Source organism: Xenopus tropicalis, chromosome 4 (genome assembly GCF_000004195.4).
Source record: "Xenopus tropicalis strain Nigerian chromosome 4, UCB_Xtro_10.0, whole genome shotgun sequence".
Lineage (NCBI taxonomy): Eukaryota > Metazoa > Chordata > Amphibia > Anura > Pipidae > Xenopus > Xenopus tropicalis.
In genome coordinates this window covers 68,926,550-68,953,668 of record NC_030680.2, presented here as the reverse complement: position 1 = coordinate 68,953,668, position 27,119 = coordinate 68,926,550, and the positions used below count along the sequence as shown (strand labels likewise).

General features: G+C 38.0%; 1 protein-coding gene across 1 annotated transcript in view; it reads right to left on the bottom strand.

Annotated features, from left to right (window-relative positions):
• slc7a10 (solute carrier family 7 (neutral amino acid transporter light chain, asc system), member 10) overlaps window positions 1-26,499 on the bottom strand; it is a 34,791-nt gene extending 8,292 nt beyond the window's left edge. The window contains exons 1-7 of the mRNA XM_002935793.4: window positions 25,657-26,499; window positions 8,002-8,206; window positions 6,481-6,632; window positions 6,054-6,179; window positions 5,678-5,831; window positions 4,343-4,466; window positions 4,149-4,252 (exon numbers count right to left, since the gene is read on the bottom strand). Coding sequence (XP_002935839.2) covers window positions 4,149-4,252; window positions 4,343-4,466; window positions 5,678-5,831; window positions 6,054-6,179; window positions 6,481-6,632; window positions 8,002-8,206; window positions 25,657-25,828 — 1,037 coding nt within the window. The 5' untranslated portion in view covers window positions 25,829-26,499. The remainder of the gene's footprint in view (window positions 1-4,148; window positions 4,253-4,342; window positions 4,467-5,677; window positions 5,832-6,053; window positions 6,180-6,480; window positions 6,633-8,001; window positions 8,207-25,656) is intronic.
• Window positions 26,500-27,119: the final 620 nt, after the last annotated feature.

Sequence of the window (27,119 nt, the reverse complement as noted above, 5' to 3'; positions counted from 1 at the left end):
TATCTAACTTAAAAACCAACAGTGAAACTAAGTCCTTAACTAGACTAATAAGGGAAGCCTAAAATCAGAAAGCAGCCAAATCTATATCTACATTAAGCCCCAATGGATGCAACGTGTTGAGTTTAAAAATCCAGAAGGTTTCTCTTTGTCTAAGTTTAATAAAACGGTCGCCCCCTCTAATACTCGATGTTATTTGTTCAAGGCCAACGAAGATCAGACCTTTTGGGTCACTATTATGCGCATGCTTAAAATGTCTAGGGACTCCATGATTAGTTTTTCCAGCCCTGATGTTCCGTACATGTTCAGAAATTCTGGTCCCTACCGATCTAATAGTCCTACCAACATAAAACTTGTTACAGGGACAGACTAATAAGTATACAACATATATAGAGCGGCAATTAATAAAGTCTTTAGTTTTTGGTATGCCCTCTATATTAAGTTTTTTTGGTGCAACAAATGAGCATGTTCCACAACGTTTTTTGCCACATCTGTATGTACCACTGAGACCGAATGGATTAAGATGTTTTTTATGCTCATGTTGGCCCCGGACCCTTGAGGGTGCTAGTATATTATTCAGAGTTTGAGACTTTTTAAAGTGGACCTGTGGCCTCGGACCACAAGACCCCCTAAGAATGGGGTCCGCTAAAATAATGTTCCAATGTCGTTGAATGATGTTCCTAATACTATATGCTGCCGAATTATATTTGGTATAAAAGTTATATTCATACGGGGTGTGGCTGGCAGATTTTTTATTATTGTGCATAAGTTGATTCCTATCAGTATTGGTTGCTGAAACTCTGGCCTCCTTTAGCCAAGACCTCTTGTAGCCTTTCTCTATAAACCTGTTCTCTAAGGTGGTGCATTCACGTGTAAAATCAACTAACCTAGAGCAGTTTCTTTTGTCCCTTAAAAAATGACCTTTTGGGATATTTTTAATAACTTGAACATGGTGACTACTAGATGCATGCAAAAGCCCATTACGGTCTGTTGGTTTACGATATAACATCGTTTGAATCGTGGTACCGTCTCTAAAAAGGGTAAGATCTAAAAAATTTGTAAACGTGGGATTAATCTCCACAGTAAAACTGAGATTAAATACATTAGAATTGATGTGTGTAATGAAAGTATCTATAAGGTCCAAGGGGCCATTCCAAATAAAAAGGAGATCTATGAACCTGGTGTACAGTATAATATGATCCCTAAAGATGGGTGAGCCCCAAATAAAATCATCCTCCCACACCGCCATGTATAGGTTAGCATATGCTGGAGCAAATTTGCTACCCATGGCGGTGCCTTGTTTTTGCAAGTAAAACCTATCATCAAAAACAAAATAATTATGAGTCAATATGAAAGAAATACTGTCCAATAAAAAAGTTTGGAATGCTGGTGGTAGATCACTCTCCATACGTAATTTTTGTTGTATCGAATCGATACCTCTTTTGTGAGGGATGTTGGTGTATAGGGAAGTCACATCACAGGTGATCCAACAATATGTATCTCTCCATTCTATATTGCTAATTTTGTTGAGTAAGTCCCTAGTGTCACGTATATAGGATTTCTGCCTAACAACTAAATCTTGCAAAAAATGGTCTACAAAGTCAGACAAGTTACTGGTGAGGGAATCTACTCCAGATATGATGGTGGGCTCATTTGCTCCTGAGGAAGCGTTCCGTGAGCACGCGAAACGCGTTGGGCTTTTTGTTGTGTCTGATATACTGCTTCACACTGTAAGTAGCCTGCATTGTGCAGGGGCTTTATTTTACATATTAAACGATTTTATACTATTTTCGATTCCTCTTCATTCCATATACTCTGAGGACTAAGGATGCACTGCAATCAATAGCCGAATTGACTTCTCTACATGCTCTTATTTTAATTAAATCTGGTGAGCATTTACTTTGGACTCATCGTGTGGGTGTGATACACTGCATTGGGCTGATATATAAGCACTTGTGATTGTTCGATTCACTTAATATATTTGCACATTTTGCACCAAATTAGAACGCTAAAAATCTTTTAGCGTTTTAGTCACAAAGAAAGTTTTGTACGTATTGCACTAGTTTTGCTTTTGTTTTTCTCTAATTCCATGCGCTTCCATCAACACGATTACACACATATGTAGTCAGTAGTAGTTTACAAAAATAGTAAATATAATTAATATGTGAATGCCTTTTAATTGGGGGTCAGCGCAATTTATACATAAGTTACATTTGTTTTTTTTAAGTAGCATAGTTTTTTTGCATAAGTTATATAAATTGCGTAGGCATAGGGGCCCAATGATCCTGCTGTGGGGCCAAATAACCTCTGCTGAAAAGTTTATGTAGGAGATACTTATATAATTTAGTAAATACTCACAATATAAACAACTGATGTTACCCTATACAGGTATGGGATCTGTAATCTGGAAACCTGGTATCCAGAAAGTACCTTTTTCTCTGTAATTATAAAACAGTACCTTGTACAGGTATGGGATCTCTTATCTGGAAACCCATTATCTAGAAAGTTCTGAATTACGGAAAGGTCATCTCCCATAGACTGCATTTTAATAAAATAATTCTAATATTTACAAATGATTTCCTTTTTCTTTGTAATTAAAAACAGTACATTGTTCTTGATCCCAACTAAGATATAATTAATCCTTATTGGAAGCAAAACAAGCCTATTTGGTTTATTCAAATGATTTTTAGCAGACTTGAGTTATGGAGATCCAAATTATGGAAAGATCCCTTATCTGGGAAACCCCAGGTCCCAAGCATTCTGGATAACAGGTCCCATACCTGTACTTGATTTTAATTAAGATAAAATTGATACTTATTGGAAGAATTAAAAACCTATTGGGTTTAATTAATGTTAAAATTATTTTTTAGTAGATAATGTATTGTATACAAATTACAGAAAGATCCCTTATCCGGAAAACTCCAGGTACCAAGCATTCTGGATAAAAGGTCCCATACTTGTAATAAGTAGTTCATATACAGTACATAGTTAAAATGAATATTAATGTTCAAATAAGTCAGTGGAATTTACCTTAAGTTTTTCATTTCATTGGTGGTCAGTGGAGTTTGCCCCTACCTGCCCCTGACAAGCTTTTCTGCATTGTCATTGACACATTGCTTGATAAACAAGTTACATAAGTTTATAGCCAGTTTTTGTGGACGTTACATACATTACATAAGTTTTGGTGTCACTTTATGCAAAGCTTGTGTATTAGTATAACTTTTGCAATGTGACATTTGTACGAAGATTACTGTACTGGGCCTGACAGTACCCCCTCTCCTCTCTGATGGCTGCCCTGGTGATTTGTAGCACTGTGCATACTACAAAAAGGGTATTAAATGTCCCCAATTTCCTAACTTTTACCTTTATCAATCTTAATGTGAATTCTCTGTAAATACCAGCACAGGTATGTTTCAGATTATTTCTGCCTGAATTCATGGAAGGAAAAAGGGGGATCCAGTCATGGGTTATCTTCATTAAAAGGAAGTCAAAATTATTAGTGGACATGAGAAAAAATAAAGTAAGACTTTTAAGAGTCAAGGGTTTTTAAAAGTAGAATATGTTGTAAAAATCAGAGATTTGACCTGAATAAGTAGGGTGAACACAGGTCTCTGCACTCTGATTTGGAGCAAAGAGACCTGCACCAATTCTCCTATATGGTGGATTGCACAATGTTTTTGCACTTTGCACCCTGCCCTTCACAAAATTGACTCCTACAGTACAACAAAACAAGAGGCAAAATAAAAATGCTACTGCTTTAGGGGACAAGTCAGCTGATATATCAATCACAAAAACACAGCTTAGTCTCAAAATATTTTAAGTATCTTTATAGATACACTCTAGGAAACTACACAGAAAAAGAAAGCATACTCTACATATTAAATGTGTAAATGTATTATATGTGTTGTAAACACAAGTAGCAAAGAACAAATGTTAACAATTTTATGTAAGTCAATAATAATGATGAAAGTCAATCTTAAGGCATATTTAATGAGCGAAAGTAATCAGTAGTCAAATATGTTAAATGCTAAATCTTTTGGATACTCTCTATTTTTAAAACTACTGTAAAGCTTGATCAAAGATTTGAGAATATTATCAGATTGATGGTGTTAGCTGCTAAAACTACAGTGTTAGATCATACTTCCTCAAACCTTGATGAGGTAAAGAGGTATCCATTTATCCCTCCGAAAGTGGACAGCGCCACTGAGACTGGCATGATCCAGGAAAAATAACCCAGTAGCTTTTCACCAAATGTCTAAACCAACAGAAGGTAAAGATGCTGAAATATAGAGGTAGGAGGCACAGCACAGTTTGTCTGAGATACGGGCACAGCCTTTCTACTTACAACTGCAACGGCATTTGAAGACATGAGTTCTTGAGGTGACATAGCAGTAAAGTATGCGATGTTGGTGAAAGTGTATACAAATGTCACCAAAGGGATGGATAAGAATATGGCACGAGGTAGGTTCCTAGTAAAAAGAAGCTCAGTATTAGTGCAAAATGAATAAAGCACTTTAATGGCTTATTGCCAAACATTACAGATCTACTATCATGATGTATATACAGGGTTAGACTGGGCCGGCCCAGACCAGATCCCCACTGCCCTCCACTGGGGTTGGGCGGGTGGCCCCTTCGAGTGTGTTGTGGCTGCAGCAGGGGGCCCCTTGAGGGTGGGGGGCCCTGGTGGGCCCTGCATCCCCCAGTCCAACCCTGTATATATATATACATTTGTAATTATTTCTACTTCAAGTGTGAAACCTCTCCTCTGCCAACATAAATGTTACCAGCTCATAATTTTGTTTTAATGTGCCATTTATTTTAGGGATGCCCCAAATCCACTATTTTGGTGAGTCCTGAATCCTTCGTGAAAGATTTGCCCAAATCCTGAACCAAATCTGAATCCTAAAGAAAACTGGTCATGTTTATGTGATGAAAAGTCATGTGATTTTAAGGATTCAGATTTGGTTTGGCCAGGCACTTCCTGGACTCAGTGCATCCCTAAATTATTTTAATTCTACTTGACATTCTGTATTCTTAAATAGAGGGATTTAACTCATAACTATGATATATTTCCAAAGTCTGGAGATTAAATCCTAATAGAATTGGTGTATTACAGAGTGGTCCACTATGGCCCCTATCTAGTCAACGGGTCTACATGATGTGGACTTTTTACCTGTTGTGTTATTCTGGGAGAACCACTAATACAGTAACATGCCAAGAAGCTATTATGTGATAACATATGAAGGAGATTCTAGCAGTTGGTCAATGTATAGCACTTGGTTATCTGTTAGCAGTTCCTTTCAGAACTGGGAGGGTTGGGGGAAACAAAGAAAAATTGTAGGATTTCAGTTATTTACTGCAAGGGTAAGGTCAACACATTCAGACCAAGTAAGCAGGTTATCTGCCTGTGTATTTGGAACACCAATGGTTCTTATCCAAATGGTTTCCATAGGTCCCAGTGGTTGATTTCAAGGCCAAAGATCACATCAGCCCAATTTGGCCCAGTATGTGGGCCAATCATGATTTAGATCTGCTCATTTGGTGACCTTGCCAAACTAATCATGTATGTCACTGACCTCTCTCTTTATATGTAACGTGATTACCTGATAATGCGGCACAGTATTAGGATACGCATATTTTAATTGTATTCCAAAAAATACAACAAACAGACACTACTTGCCTTCTAGGATCAACCATCTCTTCTGTGACATAATTAAGAAAGTTCCAACCGCTGAATGCAAAAGATGCTTGTAAAAAAGCAAGTGCCAGCTGCCCCACTGTTGGAATCATCCAGAAATTAAATGCGTTGCTTGGCTTTAGCTCTTCGTAGTTTCCTGTGGGTTAATACCAAACACACATCAGGGGTGGGACAGAAATTGTCATTGAAATGCAAAATGTCCAATCCCTTCACCTTTGTGTAAAATCAGAATGGAAGGTGATGACCCAAGGCTGAGTAGTCCAAGCAGTTTACCTGGTATAACTGTATTTTTACACCAGTTGGCTCTAGTAGTTTCTAGTTTTGATATAGGTTCCTAATACACATCAAAGATGGGTACCTTTAAATATCTGCATGAATCCGACTACAATGATGAGACCCAAAGCCAGGAGCTTTCCAGCAGTAAATATGTCCTGGATACGAGTGGCCCATCGAACACTTGAGCTATTCACCCAAGTCAACAGCACTGCAGTTAAAAGACAACACAGAAAAATCTTGCACAAATTTACAATACAGTGGACTAGATGCAGTAACTGTCATAGAATAAATCCAAATTCTAATGGCTGAATTAATAAAAGTGATTAAAAAATATGCTTTGTCTGTCTGGCACCTCACAGTTCATGGAGAGAATATAATCACTTAAACTGGAAATGTGCAGACAAATGACCTACAGCTAGATGTAACAAACAGGAACCTGTGCACAAGTTTTAGGGTTTAGTGATGGTGGAAATGCAGTGCAGAGACAGATGGTTGCCAAAATTACTTACACAAACAGACTATAGAGAGGACCCTGGAGGCATCATAGGGAGGTATACATTCAGGGAACACTGGCTGAAGGACATAGTTGGAGAAAGTCAGTGTAATAACTGCCAGACTTGTTGGATACATGATGAGCACTGTACTCCAGAGCAGGAGAAATCTGTGTTCCCAGGGTAAAAATGGAGAAACAAACAGTATGTGTCAGTACGTTCCTTAAATGAGTTCAAACTTGCTCTTGTGAGCAGAACTGCAAAACGTTGGATGCAGAGGACTGTAGAACTGAGTTTCACCTTTCTTTAGTCTACATCACCCTACAGTTTTTGTATATACTGATGCAAAGTTAAAGTCATCTAAAACACAAACTATATTTAACACGTTTGCATTTTCCAATTTATTATTTGAATATTTGTAGCCTGCACAATTTTTTAGTACAATGCATCCCATCCTGCAAAAGTTATTATATACGTACAATGTCCATTGGTAGACAACACAAACAAAAACTTGGTGCCAGAATTCCAGAGATCCATGCAAGAAATGAAGATGGATAGTTTCAGTAAAATAAATAATAATAAAATCATTAATATGAAATTAACCTCCTCCAGACTGAGAGTTTGTCCTGTCCTGTAGAGTGGTGTTTACTGCCCTCTTTGCCTTTCACGCCAGTAGTAGCCACTGGAAGGGACCAGGGTTATAATAAGAAAGCCTGCCTGTGGGCAGTAGGACAATATCTGTTTAGCTAAGGCACTGAAATTGAGTCATTAATTAATAGATCAAGGTATAATGACCCCTTTTTCCTGTGCTTTGAAGAGAAAATAATATCTAGGCAATGGCATTCTAAAACATGATATAACATTTTGCTCCTTGGTTTGTAAATTCTTTTTAATTTGTTATTAACAGTTTAAATGGCAGACTGGAGGTTAAAGAAGAGAGTAACAATACTGATGTTGCTGGCCATTCAAAATAGATAAAGAAGACCAACTATAAACCATCTGCATGTCACAATAAAAGTTCATTCTAAGGTGAACTACTTCTATGTTAAAATGGGTGCCTAGTTTTAAGCTAGACATAAATGCTAAAGTAAATATGTTCCATGACAGGATTATTAAAAATAATGTTCTCATGATCCTTATCTGACATTTATGTGAGGCAAAGACCAGGTTCCAGAGGCAGCTTTTAGCAATGCAGATCACTTGGACTTGAAACTATTTTGTCAAGTACAAACAGAAGTGTTAAAGAAGTGTTATATTTGAATTTAGCCCAAATTTAGCCCAAATTTCTATACAGCCCATTGGCAATATAGAAAAAGTCCATAGACCTTATTGCCTGTTAGTTAAGCTTTTCTGAAGAAAGCATTTAGGCACCGTAACAGGCGACTGAGCACAATGAGATTTTTCTGTTGTGCTGTGCAGGTAAGGAGTCCTAGAGAAAATTTACATTCATTATAAACAAACAGTTCCAGTTTAGTGTAAGGAAGACGTGGATTTCTCAGGGATGAAGGTAAACAAACTTTAATGTTATCTAATACTTACCCTGCTAACCCACCAAAAATCTCAGTGACATATGAATAATCACCTCCTGATTTTGGGATAGTTACTCCAAGTTCTGCATAACACAGTGATCCAAGAGCTGCCACTCCACCACCAAGAACCCAGATAATTAACGCCAATCCTACAGAACCAGTGTGTTCAAGGACTCCTTTAGGGGAAATGAAGATTCCTGAGCCTATAATGTTGCCTGAAAGAAAAAATAGGATCAGAAACATTTTATTTAAAAAGAACACAGATTTTCATATTTGTCTTCAATAATGTTTTACGATAAGTAAAAGGCTTTGTCTAAAATCTTATCTTATGTATAGTGCCCTAGGTGCCATTAACCACCTGAAATCCAAAGTTTTACTGTTCTCAAAGCTAATTAATTTTAAAATGACTTCCCTGTTGGTGTGCAGGTCACTTTGAGTACTGCATTGGTTGTTTTTTTAAAAGGAATATAGAGTTATGGGATCCGTTATCTTGAAACCTGTTATCCAGAAAGCTCCCTTTTCTCTATAATAATAAAACAGTACCTTTTACTTGATCCCAACTAAGGAATAATTAATCCTCATTGGAGGCAAAACAATCCTATTTATTTAATGTTTAAATTATTTTCAGTAGACTTATGGTATGGACATCTAAATTACTTTTTCCCCTTATCTGGAAAACCCCAGGTTCCGAGCATTCTAGATAACAGGTCCCATACCTATATCACTTTCTACAGATCTGTATGGAAAATGGTTTAGGCCCTATTAGGGAAGTCAGAGCTACAGTCGTCTAGCTGTTGATAACCTTCAAATTCCAGGAAAAAGGTAAATGTAGTCCCAAAAGACAGGAACACTACAACCTATGTATCCTGAAGCAAGGAGACAAAGAAAAGTACTTTGTGCTGCAAGGTCCGAAACCAGGAATGAAACATCAACAAATCCTGAAACACAGCACAACTGCCTTACAGATCATTTTAATAAAACAGCTTTTGAAGTTTACAGTATTTTTTTTCACACAATTTTTCACAATTTTTTTTTCTTAACCACTGAATGAGTGAAAAACACTGTCCTTTATCTTTGCTTGAAGGAAAACTATATTCCCAGAATGAATACTTAAAAGGTAGTTCATATTTTGTGGCCAATTAAAGAATCTTACCAAGCTGAAGCCGCCGTTTAGTGATGGGCTGTGTGCTCCCTCAGTGATCACCTGAAATAATGCAGCTCTAACTGTAACAGGAAGAAGTGTGGAAGCAAAAGGCAGAACTCTGTTCATTAATTGGCTGATGTGGCCTAGCATGTATGTGTGGCTTGGCTTGTTTGTGTGCACTGTGAGTCCTATGATCCCAGGGGGCGGCCCGTAGTACTTAAAATGGTAAATTTCTATTTAGAAGTACCTAGTTGTACATACTACTATATATTTTTCTGAAAATGGTTTATTTCGATGAAGCAGGGTTTTATGAGCTGTTTTAGGCAGTATATTTTTATAGCGACCTACACTTATCATGGATTTAGTTTTCCTTTAATAGAGACGAAAATTTTTTTTTTTTTTTAAAACGCTGTATTTTATATATTGAACTTTCTGTACTAAGCCAGACGTTTAGCACTCCCATAAAACTAATAATCCATGCCTAATTGTCTACAGCAGATCATTATCTTCTGATCTCGTTGGACAATCTTTGCTTGCCAGTGGCACTGTGTGCTCAGTGTGCTTGGGCTGCCTCTGAGATGCTTAATGTAATCATCAAAACTTTAGTTAAAAGTGAGGTTATAGTATATAGAAAATCCAGTGCTACAGAACTGATTATGAATCACTCATGATACAGAAAGCACTGGTTTATATGCTACCATGTAATATGGAATTAATTACTAATCTTTACTTTGTACACTTCCTAGGGGGTGGAAAATTACCCCTTAGCTTCTTGTTGAGCTTTAGTTCTCTTTCAAGATCTTTATCATCTAGGAAATGTGCTCTGGTATTTATAAAATATGAGTTTTGTTTGATGCATTATTAATTTTCCATAAATTTTTTCCAAGCAGTAACTTATTCAGGGCAAAAAAAAAAAAATCTGATGCAGTTTCCAATCGCTTTATCCAAATGTTACTGTACTACATTTAGAAACATATGAACAGCATAATGGGATATTTAGCCTACACATTTTTAGGGCAAGATACTTAAAACAGTTTTGCTTTACAAAACTTTTCCCCAGCTCTTTAAGTCCAGTGGCTAACTGCAGTGCTGGCATGGGCATAATTATAGAGGAAGCAAACCTTGCGGTTGAAGGGGGCCCCTGGAGTGTAGGGGCCCAGAAGGGTCCTAAATAAATGAGAAATTTCAATATATCTTGTTAGAACAGGTCAATTTCTTAATGTTTACTAATGTTTTGGGGGCCCTGAATTGAATTTGCAGTGGGGCCCAGTAACATCTAGCTATGCCACTGATTGCTGGGCATTGGGCAAATTGCACCCAAGGCAAGACCTTCACTTCTCCCCCCTCTGCAATGAATTACCCCTTTTCCCCACACTACACAACAAGCAGAGGGGACAGGTCACAAAGAGAAGCAGTGACAAGCAGGGTGGGGGAGGAGAAGTAGTGACAGCCAAGCTGGCAAGTTAGGAGCTAGGACCGGAACTGACTGATCTGCTGAATGGAGGCTGCAATCAGCTAGCGCTGATACATACAGCCTGAAAAATGTTTGAAATGTTCAGATACTTCTGCTCGTCACCCCTCCCGCTCCTTCCCCCTTCCCAATGAATTTTCTTGCACTACAAAACAAGCAGAGGGGGGCAGGGGGCAGTAGTGACGACCAGGTCGGGGGAGGAGCAAGACGAAACAGTGACAGCCAGGCTGGCAGATGAGGAGCTAGGACCAGAACTCAGGGTATGCAGGCAGAAGAGGTACTGCTTGGTTCACCCCCCTCTTCACACCTTGGGCATATCCTCTTCTGCCTACCCCTAGTTCTGGCGCTGGGCCAACTTAACAGAGGATCCTAAAATAAAATTTTACCAAGACCAACATTCTGAATGTAATACCTTACATAGTTAAGTAAGGTTGAAAAAAGACCAAAGTCCATCAAGTTGAAACCATCCAAAGAACCCCAGTGCATATACATACACACACTCATATCAACAAAATGTTTTCATTTGATAAAAAATAACTTGCCCATTACAAATGTACCTATAATGCCAGACTGAGATTGTAATTTTTTTTTAAATATTGGGTCTTTCCTCCAGTCCATAGGTACCATATCAGCTGAGGCTGAGAAAATGAGAAAAGTGGTCCAGCTAAAACTGAACTAAGCTTTCTATGCACTTAAAGGAGAAGGAAGTCATTTTGGCATTTTAATGCCAATAGATTTGCCACATTAGTGCCACCTAGAACACTATATTTTTCTTCAGAAAACTTTATAGTACCTGAGTAAAGAGCCCTAGAAGCTTTCTCTGATTGCACTGCTTGGTGTTCATAGCTTCCTGTTTGCAGTCTAGCCCTTATAGCTCAGATCACACATCTGAGTGAGTTTTATGAATTCTTATTGGAGGTGGGAGCAGAAGAGGGGAGATTGGAGAGAACTGTGCAGACTCAGGGAATAAAGGATTTTTCTGGGAGAGGAAGTCAGTTGTGGTTTCAAAATCCCAATGTTAATAAATGCCCACCATATTTATGATTTCATTTCTCCTCTGGATTCTGATGCCTGAAACCCTTGTATAATTCAAACACTTTGGCCTCAGATGATGCCAAATGTTATAAAAGCAAAGCATAAAACTCAATTTATTTTTTCAACATTGCTTTTTAATAATTCATAGTCAAATATTTTGGAGAACAATCGTTATATTTAAGACAGAAGTCAGGCATGCTCTGTTTTAATATGGCCACTGTCCAGGGTGCTGATCTCTCAATAACATTGCTCTAACATTGTTTTCTGAAGAATGAGTTCAATTGTGGTTGATTGTAAAAGCAATTGAAACTCTGTGCTTAGAAAGCAAAATCTAGTGGCTGATGGTCCTTCATGAATACCCAAGGCCACTGTAACAAAATGAAAATGAAAGTGAAAATGGAATGACAATGAAAGCAAATTTTCAACCTTCATCTTATAAAGCAGCTCCCCTAACCACCATCCCATCAAAGTCCACAATGTCACTGTAATTGGCAGGTGTAGAACCAGGGACCTGGTGTATACTGGTCACTGGTCCTCCACAAGAGGCTGGGCTGGGACTGGCTGATACTGCCATTGTCTTTTCTCCTGTCTGTGTTCTCTGGCACATGCCCTTAATCCTGCAGCAGGCAATAGTTTAATTAAAAGGCAATTTAAGTTTGCCACCACCAGTAACCTGTGCTGGATCATTCATCTCATTGCTGTGACCAAGCCTCCGTATTTCATGTCCTTGTTCCTGTTCTGATGCATGATCCTGTTTCCTGAATCTGTGCTACTCTATCCTGTAATCCTGTTCCTGTCCTATCCTTGTTCCCCCATATGCTGACTACCTGGTTTTGACCCATGGCCTGATATTTGACTCCAGCCTGAACTTATACTTGTTCTTTTGTCTGCTTCATATACTTGGTGCTGTGTTTTTCGTTAAATCTTGGCCTTGAACCTCACTTTATTGCAAGTAGTTATTCAGCTTACAAACCAGAAGCAATTCTATAGGATGGGCACATTTGGTGGTAGGTGGTCCTTCACAAATAACTAAGGCCACTGTAACCAAGCATTCAGAAAGCAAGATATTTTAATAGGCTGAAAAGAAGGAGAGTGGATTTGATCTCAGAACCTTTACCTGTAAACACATAATCCTCTGCTCATTTTTGGTTGAAAGAGCCTTAAGTTTTTCCCCATTCTTACCATCGCACAGTCTTGTTCTGGGGAAAGCAGATAAATCACAGCATCTTTGAGGGGTACCTAATCTCTTCACAAAATCTTTTCAGGCATCTTGTTACACATTCGTTGTTCTGCTCATCTTTGGATGCGCTCTTCTTCTTTCAGGGTTTTAATTTGTCAAGAACCCACCCTTAGGATTTCCGTACTTGGATATTCCCCTTGTCAGTTTCTTATTCAATCTGAGTATTTATCACCTGCTTTACCACTTTTACTATCTTGTGTCCCCCTCGTCCCCTTGGTGGTATGGCTGCACTGTGCTCTCCATCATTCACACACTTTTTTCTCCTTGCCAGAGATTATATCTTTGCCTTAGGGTGCAGTTTTCAGCTCAACAACCTCCTGAAAATATTTGTGATCAGAACTGCAAGAACAACATTGTTTCTTGGTTTCATTTAATTGTTGCCATAGTCATTACATATTTTTTTTCTAACTCTAAAGAGCTAAACAGTACTATATGCTCTTATTTAAGAATGCTCATATTACGTATATTGGATCCACTGAGCAAAAGAGCACATGGGCAGTAAAATTTCTTTCCTTGCAGCCATACCACCAAGGGGACGAGGGGGACACAAGATAGTAAAAGTGGTAAAGCAGGTGGTAAATACGCCCCACCTCCTCCCTGACCCCCATGATGTCACTCCCGCCCCCTGCCCTGCTAACAGAGCCGGCAGAGGTGGCAACCCTAACCTAAGTACTAAAAAAGGCATATATTAATGCCAAAGTTCATAGAAATCTTTTAGTTATACAGAACTGTACTGTTCTAAAAACATATTTTTCTGTAATTATACAAAGCATTTTGTCTCCTTATGAGGGAAGCAGAAACAGGTATCTCAGAAATACCCAACACAAAGGCCATCTCCACCCACATACTTCATTATCTGTATTGGATATACAGGAAATTCTTTTTATTACCCAAATATCAGTTAGGTAATAACAATCTTAGAACTAAACATAAATTAAAAACAGATGCACAAACTGCTTTGGGAAAGAGATCCTAGAAAGGTTGCGTTTCCTTGCTTGAACATAACCCATGCAAATGACTTACATGGAAAGGCCAGTTTCAAACACAGGCTGAACGTGCATTTGTCAAGCAGTTACGACCATGCTCAGAACAAAGAGCGGGTATCTCCTTTGCAGGGCAGTTGTGTAATCGCCTCCAAGTTTTCTTGCTAGAAGGAAATCTCATTCGTACTCAGCAGAACCTCTTTATTAGCCAGCAAAAGCCTTTAGCTTAGTGGCACAAGGTCAAACTAACACCCCAGCCACATTCAGAGTCCCTTCATTTTCCCCCCGGCAACCACCCTGAGAAATGATGTCCCTTTTCCTAAGTGCTCCCTGCTTGGCATGCAGATCTGCAAGCAGACTTTCACACATTGGCTTGCAAAAAGGCAGCCGAAGCAAGTGCGGTCACCTAACCCTTTAGTGTCTGAAATATATGCAAGCTGGGAAGGAAAAGGCATTTTTATATGAAGTACTTTCATGGAAATTTTTTTAAAGAAAATCAGAACCCAGTTCTTACTTTACTTTTAGGCTTTGTAAGCCTAAGAGAATAATAACTGTGTTTTTTTTTAATGTAAGTCATATTCAAAGTTTTACTTCCATGTCCCTTTTACTGACCTGTTGAACATTTCTCCATGCACAGCAGCGCTATCAGGGTAATATAATAAAAGTCTTGATGTTTGTATCATGGGTTACTAATTTTTACATTTCTATTGTATTACCCATATATATTATGGCTCTCCATGTCCAGGCTCAAAAATACTATTGAAAAGGAATCATTTATGACCACAGGTGTAGTGTGCAAAATGCAGCATTTCCCCCCATAATTCCAACAGAAATGTGGAGTTGCATCTGACCCAATTGCAGCTGTCAAAAAGTGCATAGTATTACAATTCAGATGCCATTGTGCTGAAAATCAGGATTGTGTCATTACCACTGCTCATCAATGTGACGCCTGTGTATGATTCATTAGGCGCAAGTCTGCTGTGCTGATTGATACAGTTCACAGAGGGAACCCTGGAATTCTTGCCAATGTAAACGTTGTGGGAGCGCCAGGGTTCCCCTGTGTCAAGAGACACACTTTTCCAGGATTCGGAATAGGAGGTGGGAGACAGACCCACCAATGCAGAGCACAACTATGTCGAAGTTTAAAGAGTGTTTTAAAATGTAGGTATGTTTAATAAATTACATCAATTCTTGCAAGATTTGGGTGCATTTTTGCATGGCTGCAACTGTAGGTGCAATTATAAATGAGCTCTAAAGAATTACAATATGCTCAGCACTGTGCAATTAATCATGCAGTCCTAATGATATATTCTGGGTTGTATTACATTGTTTTAAGCCTACCATGTAAACCCCTTCAGGGCCCATTACATTTGTACCATATGAACTAGACTAAAAATTGATCATGGATCCTGCAGACCCACACTGATTACTATTAGTAAGTTCAACTTGAATATTTTGGCTGCACTAATTAATATTAAAATAGCAGAAGAAAAGTAGTAGTTTGTTGTTGTTTTTGTTTAATTGAACTTTCAGGGTGAAGACACACAGAGCTACACAGTTCTCGGTTCTGTTTATGGCAGGGTATTTTCTGGTGTTTAGTAGCCATGAAAAGCTGCTACTGTATAAAGTAACTCTGTGTGCCGATTCACTAAAGGTCCTTAACGCTTATCGCATATTTTTTTTGAGTTAAAAAGTGTTCAATAATTAAGTACCGATTCATCAAAGTCATTGCGCAACAAAGACGCATTATAGCAAAAATTATCGAATAGAAATAATACTAACGCATAATTCACAAACACATATAAAGCGTTAAAAGCATAAAATGTGGCCATAATTACTGTGAAACTTAACTCCTCCCAGGAGTAGGCGTTACTAAACAAAATTGCAGCTGGTGATTGTCTGTGGTGACGAGAAAGTTTGCAGTTGAATTTTTTCAAGTATGTGATAGCCCTAGAGTGATCCATCCTCCAGTTTTCAGGGAAATGGTAATTTTCAGAACAGTAGTTTTAAGAAAGTAACTGTTACGTGCGTAATAGCATGTGTTAATATCGCATGCTACGAAATAACGCATAAATATATTGCATGGTTTAAAATAGCGCTTGAAAATATGTCATTAACTCGGAAAATATAAGAAGCGATAATATTTTTAACCCATGCTATAAATATCACTCGTTATTTCGGACTTTAGTGAATCGGACCCTTAGTGTGTTGTAGAGAGGGCTATTCTGAAACAATAAATATTGAGCTTTATATTCAGCAAACTCTATAATCTTAGAAGTTAAATTGCTGCTAGGGTCCAAATTACCCTAGCAACCAGGCAGTGGTTTGGATGAGAGACTGGAATATGCAGTGCATCTAATTAGAAAGATAAGTAATAAAAAGTAACAATAACAATGATATTCTAGCTTCAATGAACACATGCTTTTTGGCTGCTGGGATCAGTGACCCCTTTTGAAAGCTAGAAAGAAACAAGAGAGGAACGCAAATAATTCAAAAACGATAAAATATCAAAAATAAAGGCCAATTAAAAAGTTGCTAAGAGCTGGCCATTCAATAAAATACTAATAGATAACTTAAAGGTGAAGCAACCCTTTAAAGGAAAAGGAAATTCTAAATCACTGGGGGGGGTGCCAAAATGTTTGGCACCCACCAGTGATTGTAATCGCTTACCTTATACCCCAGGCTGGTGCTCCTGTTAGGAGAAAGCCGTACCAGCCCGGGGTAGCTGCCAGCAAGCAATCCTCTTCCCTATGTCTCCATGCGGTAGGGTAAAAATGCTGAGTTTCTTGTTAAAGTTCCACTTTTCACTCTACTGCACATGTGCAAGCGGCGCAGAGACAGAAGAATGTAGAGGATCACTCACTCGCAGCAAGCACCAGCCCGAGGTAAAAGGTAAGCGATTAAAATAGCTGATGGGTGCCTAACATTTTGGCACTCCCCATTGATTGTACCTTTCTTTCTCCTTTAGCAGTGATAAGATTTAATTACGTTTGCCTTTAGTTTAATACATGGTCCACTCCAAACACAATTATTTCTAGTAATGCTTGCACCTTGATGTTCTTCCTTAATATGTTGTGATCATTGTTTATGATGTGACATTGCATACCTGAGGGGGCCTCATCCCACTGCCAAAAGCTTGGCATGCACTCACTATAACTATAAATGTGGCAGATTTCTTTGTGGCTCACCTGCACCTAAGCTTCTGTGTTGCAGTTTGTGTATCTGTAAGTTTGGGGGCTGTGATCCTTAGCATGCTGGCATTACTACAACAAAGAAAGAAACTGCAAAGTTTCTGGCTTATTGTTGTGGTACTGGTAATTCAGCACCTAGAGATTTGCAAATGCCTATATAGGAGCCATGGAAGGTGAGCTCAGAGACAGAGAAAATGTTTGGTTTAGAGCTTATAATATGTTAATTGCATTTAAAAAATGAGCTCTTTCCACAGACAGGAATGCCAGGACGGTATCTCTAATTCAACAGCAGGTTCTTTACAACACCACTGAATTGGTAATAGCATTATGTAGCACAGCAGGAGATGAATAAGGTTAACTTACCAAGCAAAAGTACTACACATAAAAAACAAGCAAACTTTGGGAAACATGTATTATTCTGTCACTGGCATTAAAAGTATCTAATCTAATTAATTTGATTAAAATCTAGTTACTCATTTATCTCATATTTACCATATAGGCCAGGATTCCCCAACCACAAGCATGAAAAAAGTTCCTGGAGGTTCCAATGAGACCTATAATTGGCTATTTGATAGCCCCTATGTTGGAAGCCTACAAAAGGCTCTGTTTGCCAATTACACTGGGTGTTTATACAACCAAAACTTGCCTCCTAATAAAAAATTCAAAAACAAGCACCTGCTTTGAGGCCACTGGGAGCAACATCTAAAGGGTTGGTAAGCACTCAAGGGCCTATGCCTAGGGAAAAAAACATTTCCAAAAAGCCCCACTCCTACCCACCGCTGGATACTTGTTCATAAATCTGGCAGTGGTTTCGAGGGGTAGGGGATACCTTGTGATTGATGCACGCACAGTATATCAGGCCTTTCTATACCAAAACCCCACCTGTGATCCACCCAAACCTTGCCCACACCCCCGCAAGCTTCTCCACATTTGCAACCCATAAATCCCTCTTTTTATGTTTTTTGGTGCCCCTCCTCTGTCACAGGCCCTGACTGCAGTACCCCCTGTACCCCTAATGGCAAGTCCAAAAAACTAAAATTAAATGAAAAATAGTTCCCTTTTTAAAATAATCACATTTATTATGTAGAAAAAAAGTGAATAAACAATGTCTGAACTTGCAACTCCACAGATTAATAGAATCATTTCCCAGCCCCTCTTTGGCTCACCATATCATGCTTCCCCTCCCTCACCTTGTTCCACTGTAAAGTGATGGATTCTGGGACTTGATTCTCTTTTACTATCAATAAAAATAACAAATATGTAACTAATGCAATAAAACCTCTATTCGTGCCAATAGGCTAAACAATGTGCGATATTTAAGTATACAAGATACTGTACATATATGTGATATGGTATTTGTGAAATAAAGTATTTCACATGCAGCTATCTAGGAAGCCACATACATGTGGACCAGCTAACTGAATCCCATTTGTCACAAATAGTATTTCACACATGGCTATCTGGAAAGTCGAAATCCAAAAAATAGGACAAAAGCTTCAGCAGGTTTACTGCAAAAATTTATTGTGGGTAGTGGTAACACTACCCACAATAAATGTTTTGCAGTAAACCTGCTGAAGCTTTTGTCCTATTTTTTGGATTTCTACAATTGTATTTGGTTGCAGAACACAGCAACAACTAGGAACTAAAGCTTTTTTTCACAAGTATTTTATACAAAGTTCACCAATAATTTTTTAATTGGAAAGTCATACACATGTATTTTGGATGTAATGTATGTATGTAACAGGCAATTCACTTGTATCTTGGATATTGTATCACGCTTAGGGGGCCAGTAGAGTAGTGAAGTATGGGTTGGCCCAAAACCTATGGGACCCACTAGACCCATGCGTTTGGCAGGTTGGAGCCGACATCCACAAAAGGTAGATTGCCGGGCCGAGTTGCGCATGGGTTGGGAGTGGGTGTGGGTGGAATTTTTTGTTGACTTGCACATCAGTACAGTAGGAGATACTATTGTTTTTCATTGTAATGTATTTATGTTTCTATTTATATTATATGTGAAAACGTTCTCGCTACTACTCTAGTGTATTTAATTTATATGTATTTCGCTTCTAAACCATATTTTTTGTCAGTGGGGAGTCAGGTATGTCTGTGTAACAAAAAAATGCATCCATACTTATCTCTGGATATTTACATTGTGTTAATAGTATGTACCTTTTCTACATAAGCCCAACTTTAACTCATTTCAAAAAGGCCATGTCTGCCCTAATAAGGACACCACTTTAGGCTATTGCCTAATGCTAGATTGACTCATTAGTTCAGTCTCTTTAACATGGCTGTCAACAAACATCAAGATGTACCAGAGCTCAAAGCTCACTTACTCCATCAGTATCTTTCCACGCTCAGTTTGTATTATGTAACATGCAATTAACTGCTTAAGATTTAGCTACTATATTGTAAGTTCTTTTCCAAGTCTAGGTGAAAGTTTACATCAGTCCCAGCACTTTTGAACACTAAGCCTTTTGCCTGCTTTGCCTTCTACTCTAAGGTTCAAGCATTTTTTGAAGCCTAAATCACATAGAGGCCTATAATCTCTATCATGGAGTAACCTGGTTTCCACTGCAAATTAGTCATTTATAGAATGCAGCTTTAGCAAAGCCTGACTCGTGTCTAATTTTAAAAAATGTACATTAAAATTCTTAACAAGTAACAACATGAAAAATCATTGTGTGCTTTAAATCCCACATTCCATGGGGCTTTTTGCAGACTAAGCTATAAACGGATTATACAACGCAGAACTGAAAAGATTTCCAAATAAATGCTACTAACCTAATTCTCTGCAGCTTAAAATGGAAAATGAAATAAACTTGTCATACTGATATATTGAACTCTTTTTTCTTTTACTATCATGAAAACAAACATACTACAAGTATGAAATCCATTACCCAGAAACTTATTATCCAGACAGTTCCAAATTACAGGAAGGCTATCTCCCATAGAGATATACATAGATTTTAATCAGATAATTTAGAATTTTAAAGCTTTTTTTCCTTTTTCTGTAATAATAAAATAGTACCTTGTACTTGATCCTAACTAAGATCCTAACATTTGTTTGGGCCTGTGTACATGAAATCAGGGGTCTATTTTGAAGCCCAGCCCAGACCCACTGCCAAGTTTTTCTACCTTGTAACACTCAATCTTTTCAAAAAGAATGTCAGATCAAACCTTTTGCAGCACTAGAACATATCTTATCTGGTCTAGTCCTGACACTTAAGGGACAATACCCAAACCTCATGCACTTTTTCCTTTAATTTAAGTCTGTGTTATCCACCCACTGCATGCTCTGTGGGACAGGGACCTCCGTCCTATTGTGTCTTTTAGGACATGGTACTTAATCTCTGTATATTTATACTTATTTATTAGTATGTTTGTTACTTATTTATTATTAAGCTTGTCCTCCACGTGTGGACTTTTCTACGCTGTAAATTGTATACCATAACTAATCTAGTTACTAAGCACTTAAAAGGCATATTTCACTCCAGATGAGGAAAATCATATATTTCATATACAGGTATCAATTTCATATATCATATAAATCATATATTTTTAGAAACAGGCTTCCACAGTGTGCTCTGCCCTCTGCATTGAGATCCCAGTCCCAGTAGGGGCAGCCATTTATGAGAGAATACATTTGATTCTCCCATCTGGAGTCTGGGGTAAGCTTGCACCTCTGGTAAGGTCAACAGATTTTCTGTGATAGATGCCCTTTAAGTATATGCTACCAGAAGAAATTAAAAAAACTGCTATAAAACTAGACACTATCCTGAGGCCTCATACACATAGTTACATAGTTAAGTTGGATTGAAAAAAAGACCAAATTCCATCAACCCTTCCAAGCAAATCCCAGCGAACATATGTAGACCCATACCGACCTATCTATACACTCACATACATAAACTATATATACAACCACTAATACTAACTGTAGATATTAGTATCACAATAGCCTTGGATACTATGCTTGTACAAGAACTCATCCAGGCCCCTCTTTAAGACATTAACAGAATCTGCCATCACAACATCTCTAGGAAGGGCATTCCCCAACCTCACTGCCCTCACCGTGAAAAACCACCTACGCTGCTTCAAATGGAAGCTTTGTTCCTCTAATCTAAAGGGGTGACCTCTGGTACGCTGATTGTTTTTATTGGAAAAAAAGAATATCTCCTATCTGCCTATAATCCCCTCTAATGTTCTTGTACAGAGTAACAATGTCCCCTCGCAAGCACCTTTTTTTCCAGAGAAAAAAACCCCAACCGTGACTGCCTAACTTCATAGTGTAAATCTTCCATCCTCTTAACCAGTTTAGTTACATATCTTTGCACTTGATAACGCTGCTGTCTCTAATAGAGAATAACCAGGCAGCTGTAACTCTTTCTATCAAGTCCACCAATCACTAGGCATAAGTTCTTGTGTTTTTTTTTTTATCATTTCGCTCCTTTAGCCTTTAGAGGCTAATAGTTCCAATTTAGCCTTTGGCTTCCATTGTTCATCATTAACATTTGCGTGGCACTACCACTTGCGTTACAGTTCAAAAATACAAGAAAATAATTTAAAAGGAAAGATACAGTAAAAAGTAAAGGCAAATGGTTGCTTTGTTATAAGGTGGAAGTTAAATGGCTGCAGTTTGGCCACGACTAGCACACTCTCTCCATTTTATTTATATAAGCTGGAGAGCCCAAAACTGCACTGCATACTCAAGGTGAGGCCTTACCAGAGACCTATAAAGAGGCAAAATTATGTTTTCACCCCTTGAGTCAGTGACCTTTTTTATACAAGACAGCACTTTATTTGCTTTAGTAGCCACAGAATGACACTGCCTGGAATTAGACAACTTGTTATCTACAAAAATCCCCAGATCCTTCTCAATTAAGGATCCCCCCCAACACACTACCATTTAGTTTCTAACCATTTATATTATTTCTACCAAAGTGCATAATTTTGTTTTTTCAATTTTGGCAAATTGCTCTGCAAAGTGGCAGCATTCTACATGGAACTTATAGTTTTAATGCCCACCTACACATCAGTAACAAACAAGTAAAAAAAAAGCAAAGGACAAAGGACTATCCCCTGCAGTATCCACTAGCAACATTAGTTCAATTAGAAAATGTTCCATTTACCACCACTGTTTGTAATCTATCCTTCAGCCAGTTCTCTATCCAAGTTCAAATATTATTTTCCAGGTAAATATTCCTCAATTTTATCATAAACTTTCTGTGCAGTATTGTATCAAATGCTTTAACAAAGTCCAAGTAGATGACATCCACTGCCAATCCAGTGTGGAGGTTCCTGCTCACCTCCTCATAAAAGGCAATTAAATTAGTTTGGCAAGGTTTGTTACACATAAAACCATGCTTGTTTGAATTTATTCAATTATCCTATCCCTTATTACCCCTTCCAAATGCTTTCCTACCACTGATGTCAGACTAACAGGCCTATACTTTTCAGGCTGAGAATGGGATCACTTTTTGAATAATGGCACCAGATTAGCAAAACGCCAGTCTCTCGGCACCATGCCAGACCTTAATGAATCCTGAAAAATTCCACATGTGTAGGATTATTTGACTCCATGTTTGTACTACCTTCAAGTGTACATCAAAAACTGTACCCAGTATTATGCCATGACGCACATGACAACTAACATCACACAAACTAAAACACATATTATTCAAGATGGGTGAGGAGGAGTATTCCTTGGAGGTAAATTGCAATTCTTGTGCATGATGGAAAATTACACCAAATCATTTTTTAATCCAGCGCAGGAAGTGAAAAAGAAGTCAGTAGTACAGTAGTAGGACATAGTAGTCAGGGGCCCAATTTTAAAATGGATTTTTTTAATTAAAGGTACCAACTGTGGTAGTTTAGATTTATTAACATTATAAAAAGTATATAAGTTATAAACCAAGTGTATAAACCGTAATACAGTACGCTGGCTATACAGTAGCCTTAATATGCTGGGAACCAGCAGAAATAAAGCCATGGTTTAGACTGGAACATCTAGCACCAGCCTCAGTTCAAAATTCTTTCACAACTCAAGTCTCCTCAGCATATAGCAATCCAAAGGAACCACTGAACAATCAGCCAAGCAGATTTATGTGATGCTGGAGGAAGAATACACTTTCAGGACGTGATGTCCAAGTCCTAATCCACATCCGCCAATTATTTCCCACACATCTTTATTCAAATGTGTGAACAGAGGGGGCAGGTACCTGAATTCTACCAGCAAAAAGAGCAATGACTTGTTAAAGAGAACAATTTATGGCTAGAACTCACAGAGAGAACCCATTCAGCATTTAGTCATGTTAATTCATTGACAGGTAATTAAACTGACCTAGAAGAGGAAAAGTCATCTCTTTTATACAGAAGTACATTTCCTATCCTTTTCAATACTTCCTTTTGCCTCTGGGAGAGTTATTAACCCCTTGAGTATTAGAGGGAGTTCCAGAGCTAGGTGGAGGACAACAGATATAGAAAGATTGACAACAATGTACTCATTTTGTTCTACTGCAAATGAATGAAAACATTACAAATACTAGTCTTTTCCAGGAAAATTAACTGTAGCTGCAGTAACAACTCTGGGTCAGACATATTTTTCTGGCTTACATAAAGCAAACCTCACAGAGAATTTATCATCTTATTGTCTGATAAAGATGTTTACATATCAGCAGTGGAAATCAAGGCAAGAACTACTAAGGTAGTTCACATTTACACTGAAATTTGGTATGATGTAGACAGGGATACAGTTGGTCTTACTTTTTTCTTAGTTGTTTGTTCAGTAGCTCTCCAGTTTGTAATTTCGGCTATCTGGTCGCTGGAATCCAATTTACCCTAGCAACCTTCCAATGGTTTGAATAAGGAAACTGGATTATGAATATTAAAATGAAAATTATACATTTTTAGCCTCAAAGAGTATTAGTTTTTTTGGCTGCTGGGGTCAGTGACCACCATCTGAAACCTGGAAGGAGGCAAATGAAGAAGGGAAATAAGAACATTCTAAAATATGATAGACTGAACTACACCCTTTGTCTGTGAATTGTATTCCCCCAGAATGTACACCACATATTTTCTTCATAAAACCTCATAACTAACAACTCTGCCACAGACTCAGCTAGCCATGCTGACAGTGTTGTGCTAGTAGAGTTTATATAAGGGTATACATTGTTGCATTACAAAGTAAAATATAGCCTTTATTCTCCACATAGAGAAACTATAACTTGGTATGAATCAGGTGAATAAAAAAATTGACAATTGCCAATTGACAATTTATCTGTTTGATAAGTTTCTCTTATTTCTATTATCACTGGAAGTATGGACTTCACATTGTCTTATTAGATTATGTTAAAAAATTATATAGCGCCCCAAGTCGCCCCATACATAAAAGCCTGGAAGTGGTGATTAATTTATAAAGTATTACAAAATCTCTGTAACAGTGTAATATTTGTCAGTTTAAGATAAAATTAAAATCAAAGAAAATTTAGCAAGAAAAGGTTCTATTTAAATTTCAGTAATTATACATGTGTCAGACCTGGGCCAAAAAGTACTTGTGCCCAAGGTTTTGATACTTGGCCAGGACTCTCTGCTTAACTCTCTCATCTTCCACTTTTCTCAGTTCCGCACCCCCTGTTCTTGCTCCCCATTGCCGCTTGAAGCCCCCATCACTCACATACTCACATAACCCCTGCGGCGGCAGTTCATTTACTTACCTCTTGTACCCTAGCCAGCTGTCTCTGATACCTACCCCTACTTCCGCCCTGATATTTGTTTTTTGCAAATGTTCACTTGTAAATTATATATGTGCCAATATTTCCAATTATACTAACAAAAATATCCATAACAAATCACTATGGGTTAACTAACCCCCCTAACAATTAGTATGTTTGCTTCTCTTACTAAAAACAGGTCACAACGTCACCCCTTACAAGGAAGATTTTCAAAAAAATAATTGTTTTTGCTTAAAATTTCCCTTATACCCATAATTGTAAGAAAGGAAACTGCTATATACTCTATGTCATTCTCAGAGTAGCATTCAAAAAAATGTATTCAGTACCTTAACCTTTATCAAGGCATTCTGTGTAAATGTGTAAACATATATATATATAATGAATAAAATTAATAAATGACTGGGTGCTCAGAGACAGAAAGAAGAAAACTATTGCACAACTCATCACTGTCAAAAAATGTACTTTAGTCAATGGCATCCAAACTTTGCTTTCATAACCCTGCCTTCAAAGTACTTTACAAATTTTGTCTTGAGATGTGCCAACTTTTTCTTTATATTTATATATATATATATATATATATATATATATATATATACTGTATATTACTCTCCAGATATGTTTTCAAATCTGTATTGATATATATTAATAACTATAAAATGTAATTTAAAATTCTTAGAAGGAATTGAAGGAATGCTCGATTCATAAGCAGCTAGTAAGCTTATGAATTGCATTACTTTTTATTGCATCTATATTATATTTGGCTTAACATTATTGTTCCAAAGCTGTGTTATGACCTGTTTTGCAGACCTCTAGCCAACTAGCATCACTATAAATAAAGAACTAATGACTTCTTGTTGGCTTTACTTACCTATAATGATGGCACACGCACTGATGAGTCCAATTTCTTTTTTTAGAGTTACTTTTTCCGTTGGGCTTTCTGGGCTTGTAGTGGTGTCATTGGGAATGTGCTGTGTGGGTACTGTCGGATCCTGCCCCTGACTGCTTTTGCATGAGTTCTGTAGCTGATTTTCTCCTGCCATGTCTCCAGTTCCCTGAAAGATTCTGCCCTGCTCAGTTGCCAGCCAGCCTGTTGTGCTTTTCTGTTCACTGTGTGATCGCCCCAAGCTCTTCTGGGATGTGGCCCCTTCCTGTGCCCCAGGTACTCAGGATGGTTACTCTGCTGCTTTTGCTGCACCTGCAGAGAGCACAGTGACACAGCACAGACTGGCACACACACACCGAGTACACTTATTACATGCTGCTTTCCCCAGCCTGGTAGTATGTTCCACAATAAGAGAGTCAGGGGGAGGGTTAGGCACAGCTCTTAAAGACACAGTGCTTTCTGCTGTACCAGTCCCCTCCAACTGGGAAAACTTTAGTTTTGTACCCAGATCATTTTGTAATACAGGACTAGAAACAAGAGTTGACTTTGAGCCATATTTCTAGCAGTATTTTGAAAGTTGCTTTTGTTTTTTATTTTACTTTCCTCTTTTCTCCTCCTGTTGTGGACATTTTCTGGACATTCACTCTTTTACAATAGTTAGAATCATTGTAAAACCTTATGGATTTCTTGGAGTGTGTGTATCAGTCACTTGTGATCAGTTTCAGAGGGTCATGGCTGCTACTGGGCCTTGGAATTTAACTAGCAGCAGCTACTGCAGAAAATACCCTGCCATAGTTAATACTGAGAATTGCCTCTGCAAAAACACACATAGAGACAGTTATCAGTAAATGATCAGCATTGCCTATCTCTGTAGCCGTGACAAGCAGCTGCTACTCGTAGCTCCATGTGTCTTCACCCTAAAGGGTGCTATATATTTTGATTTTTCACCACAGAAGAAAATAAAATCTGAAGGGAACTAATGCACAATCCCACATGTACAGTATGAGAAATACAGGTTTATAGAAAGGGAAGCAATAAGAAACTAGTGGCCAAGTGTACATAGGTGTTTGGGGATAATGGGGGCTGTAGATTCAAATCAATGCCAGCACTGGGAGGGAATGGGGTTGTCAACTTTTTTTTAAAAAAAAAATCAGCCTTCAAGTCTGTAAGTAACTGACAAGAATTTATTACCTATTTGGCAAACGTGAGGGGGGACTGCAACCTATTTTGTAACAGTGCCCAGGGGTCTTGAACTATGAGCCCATGAGTGTCAGGATTGATTTTGTAAAACAATTTCTAAGTACAATCAAATTATAATGTCTATAGAGACAATGGTCTAATAGGTATTTTGAACAAACTAATAGCAACCGCTGTGTAATGGCAGACACAAGGGGTGTTTTGTCGCCTGTATATACTTGTGGGCATATAAATCCCCTAAAATGTTCTTC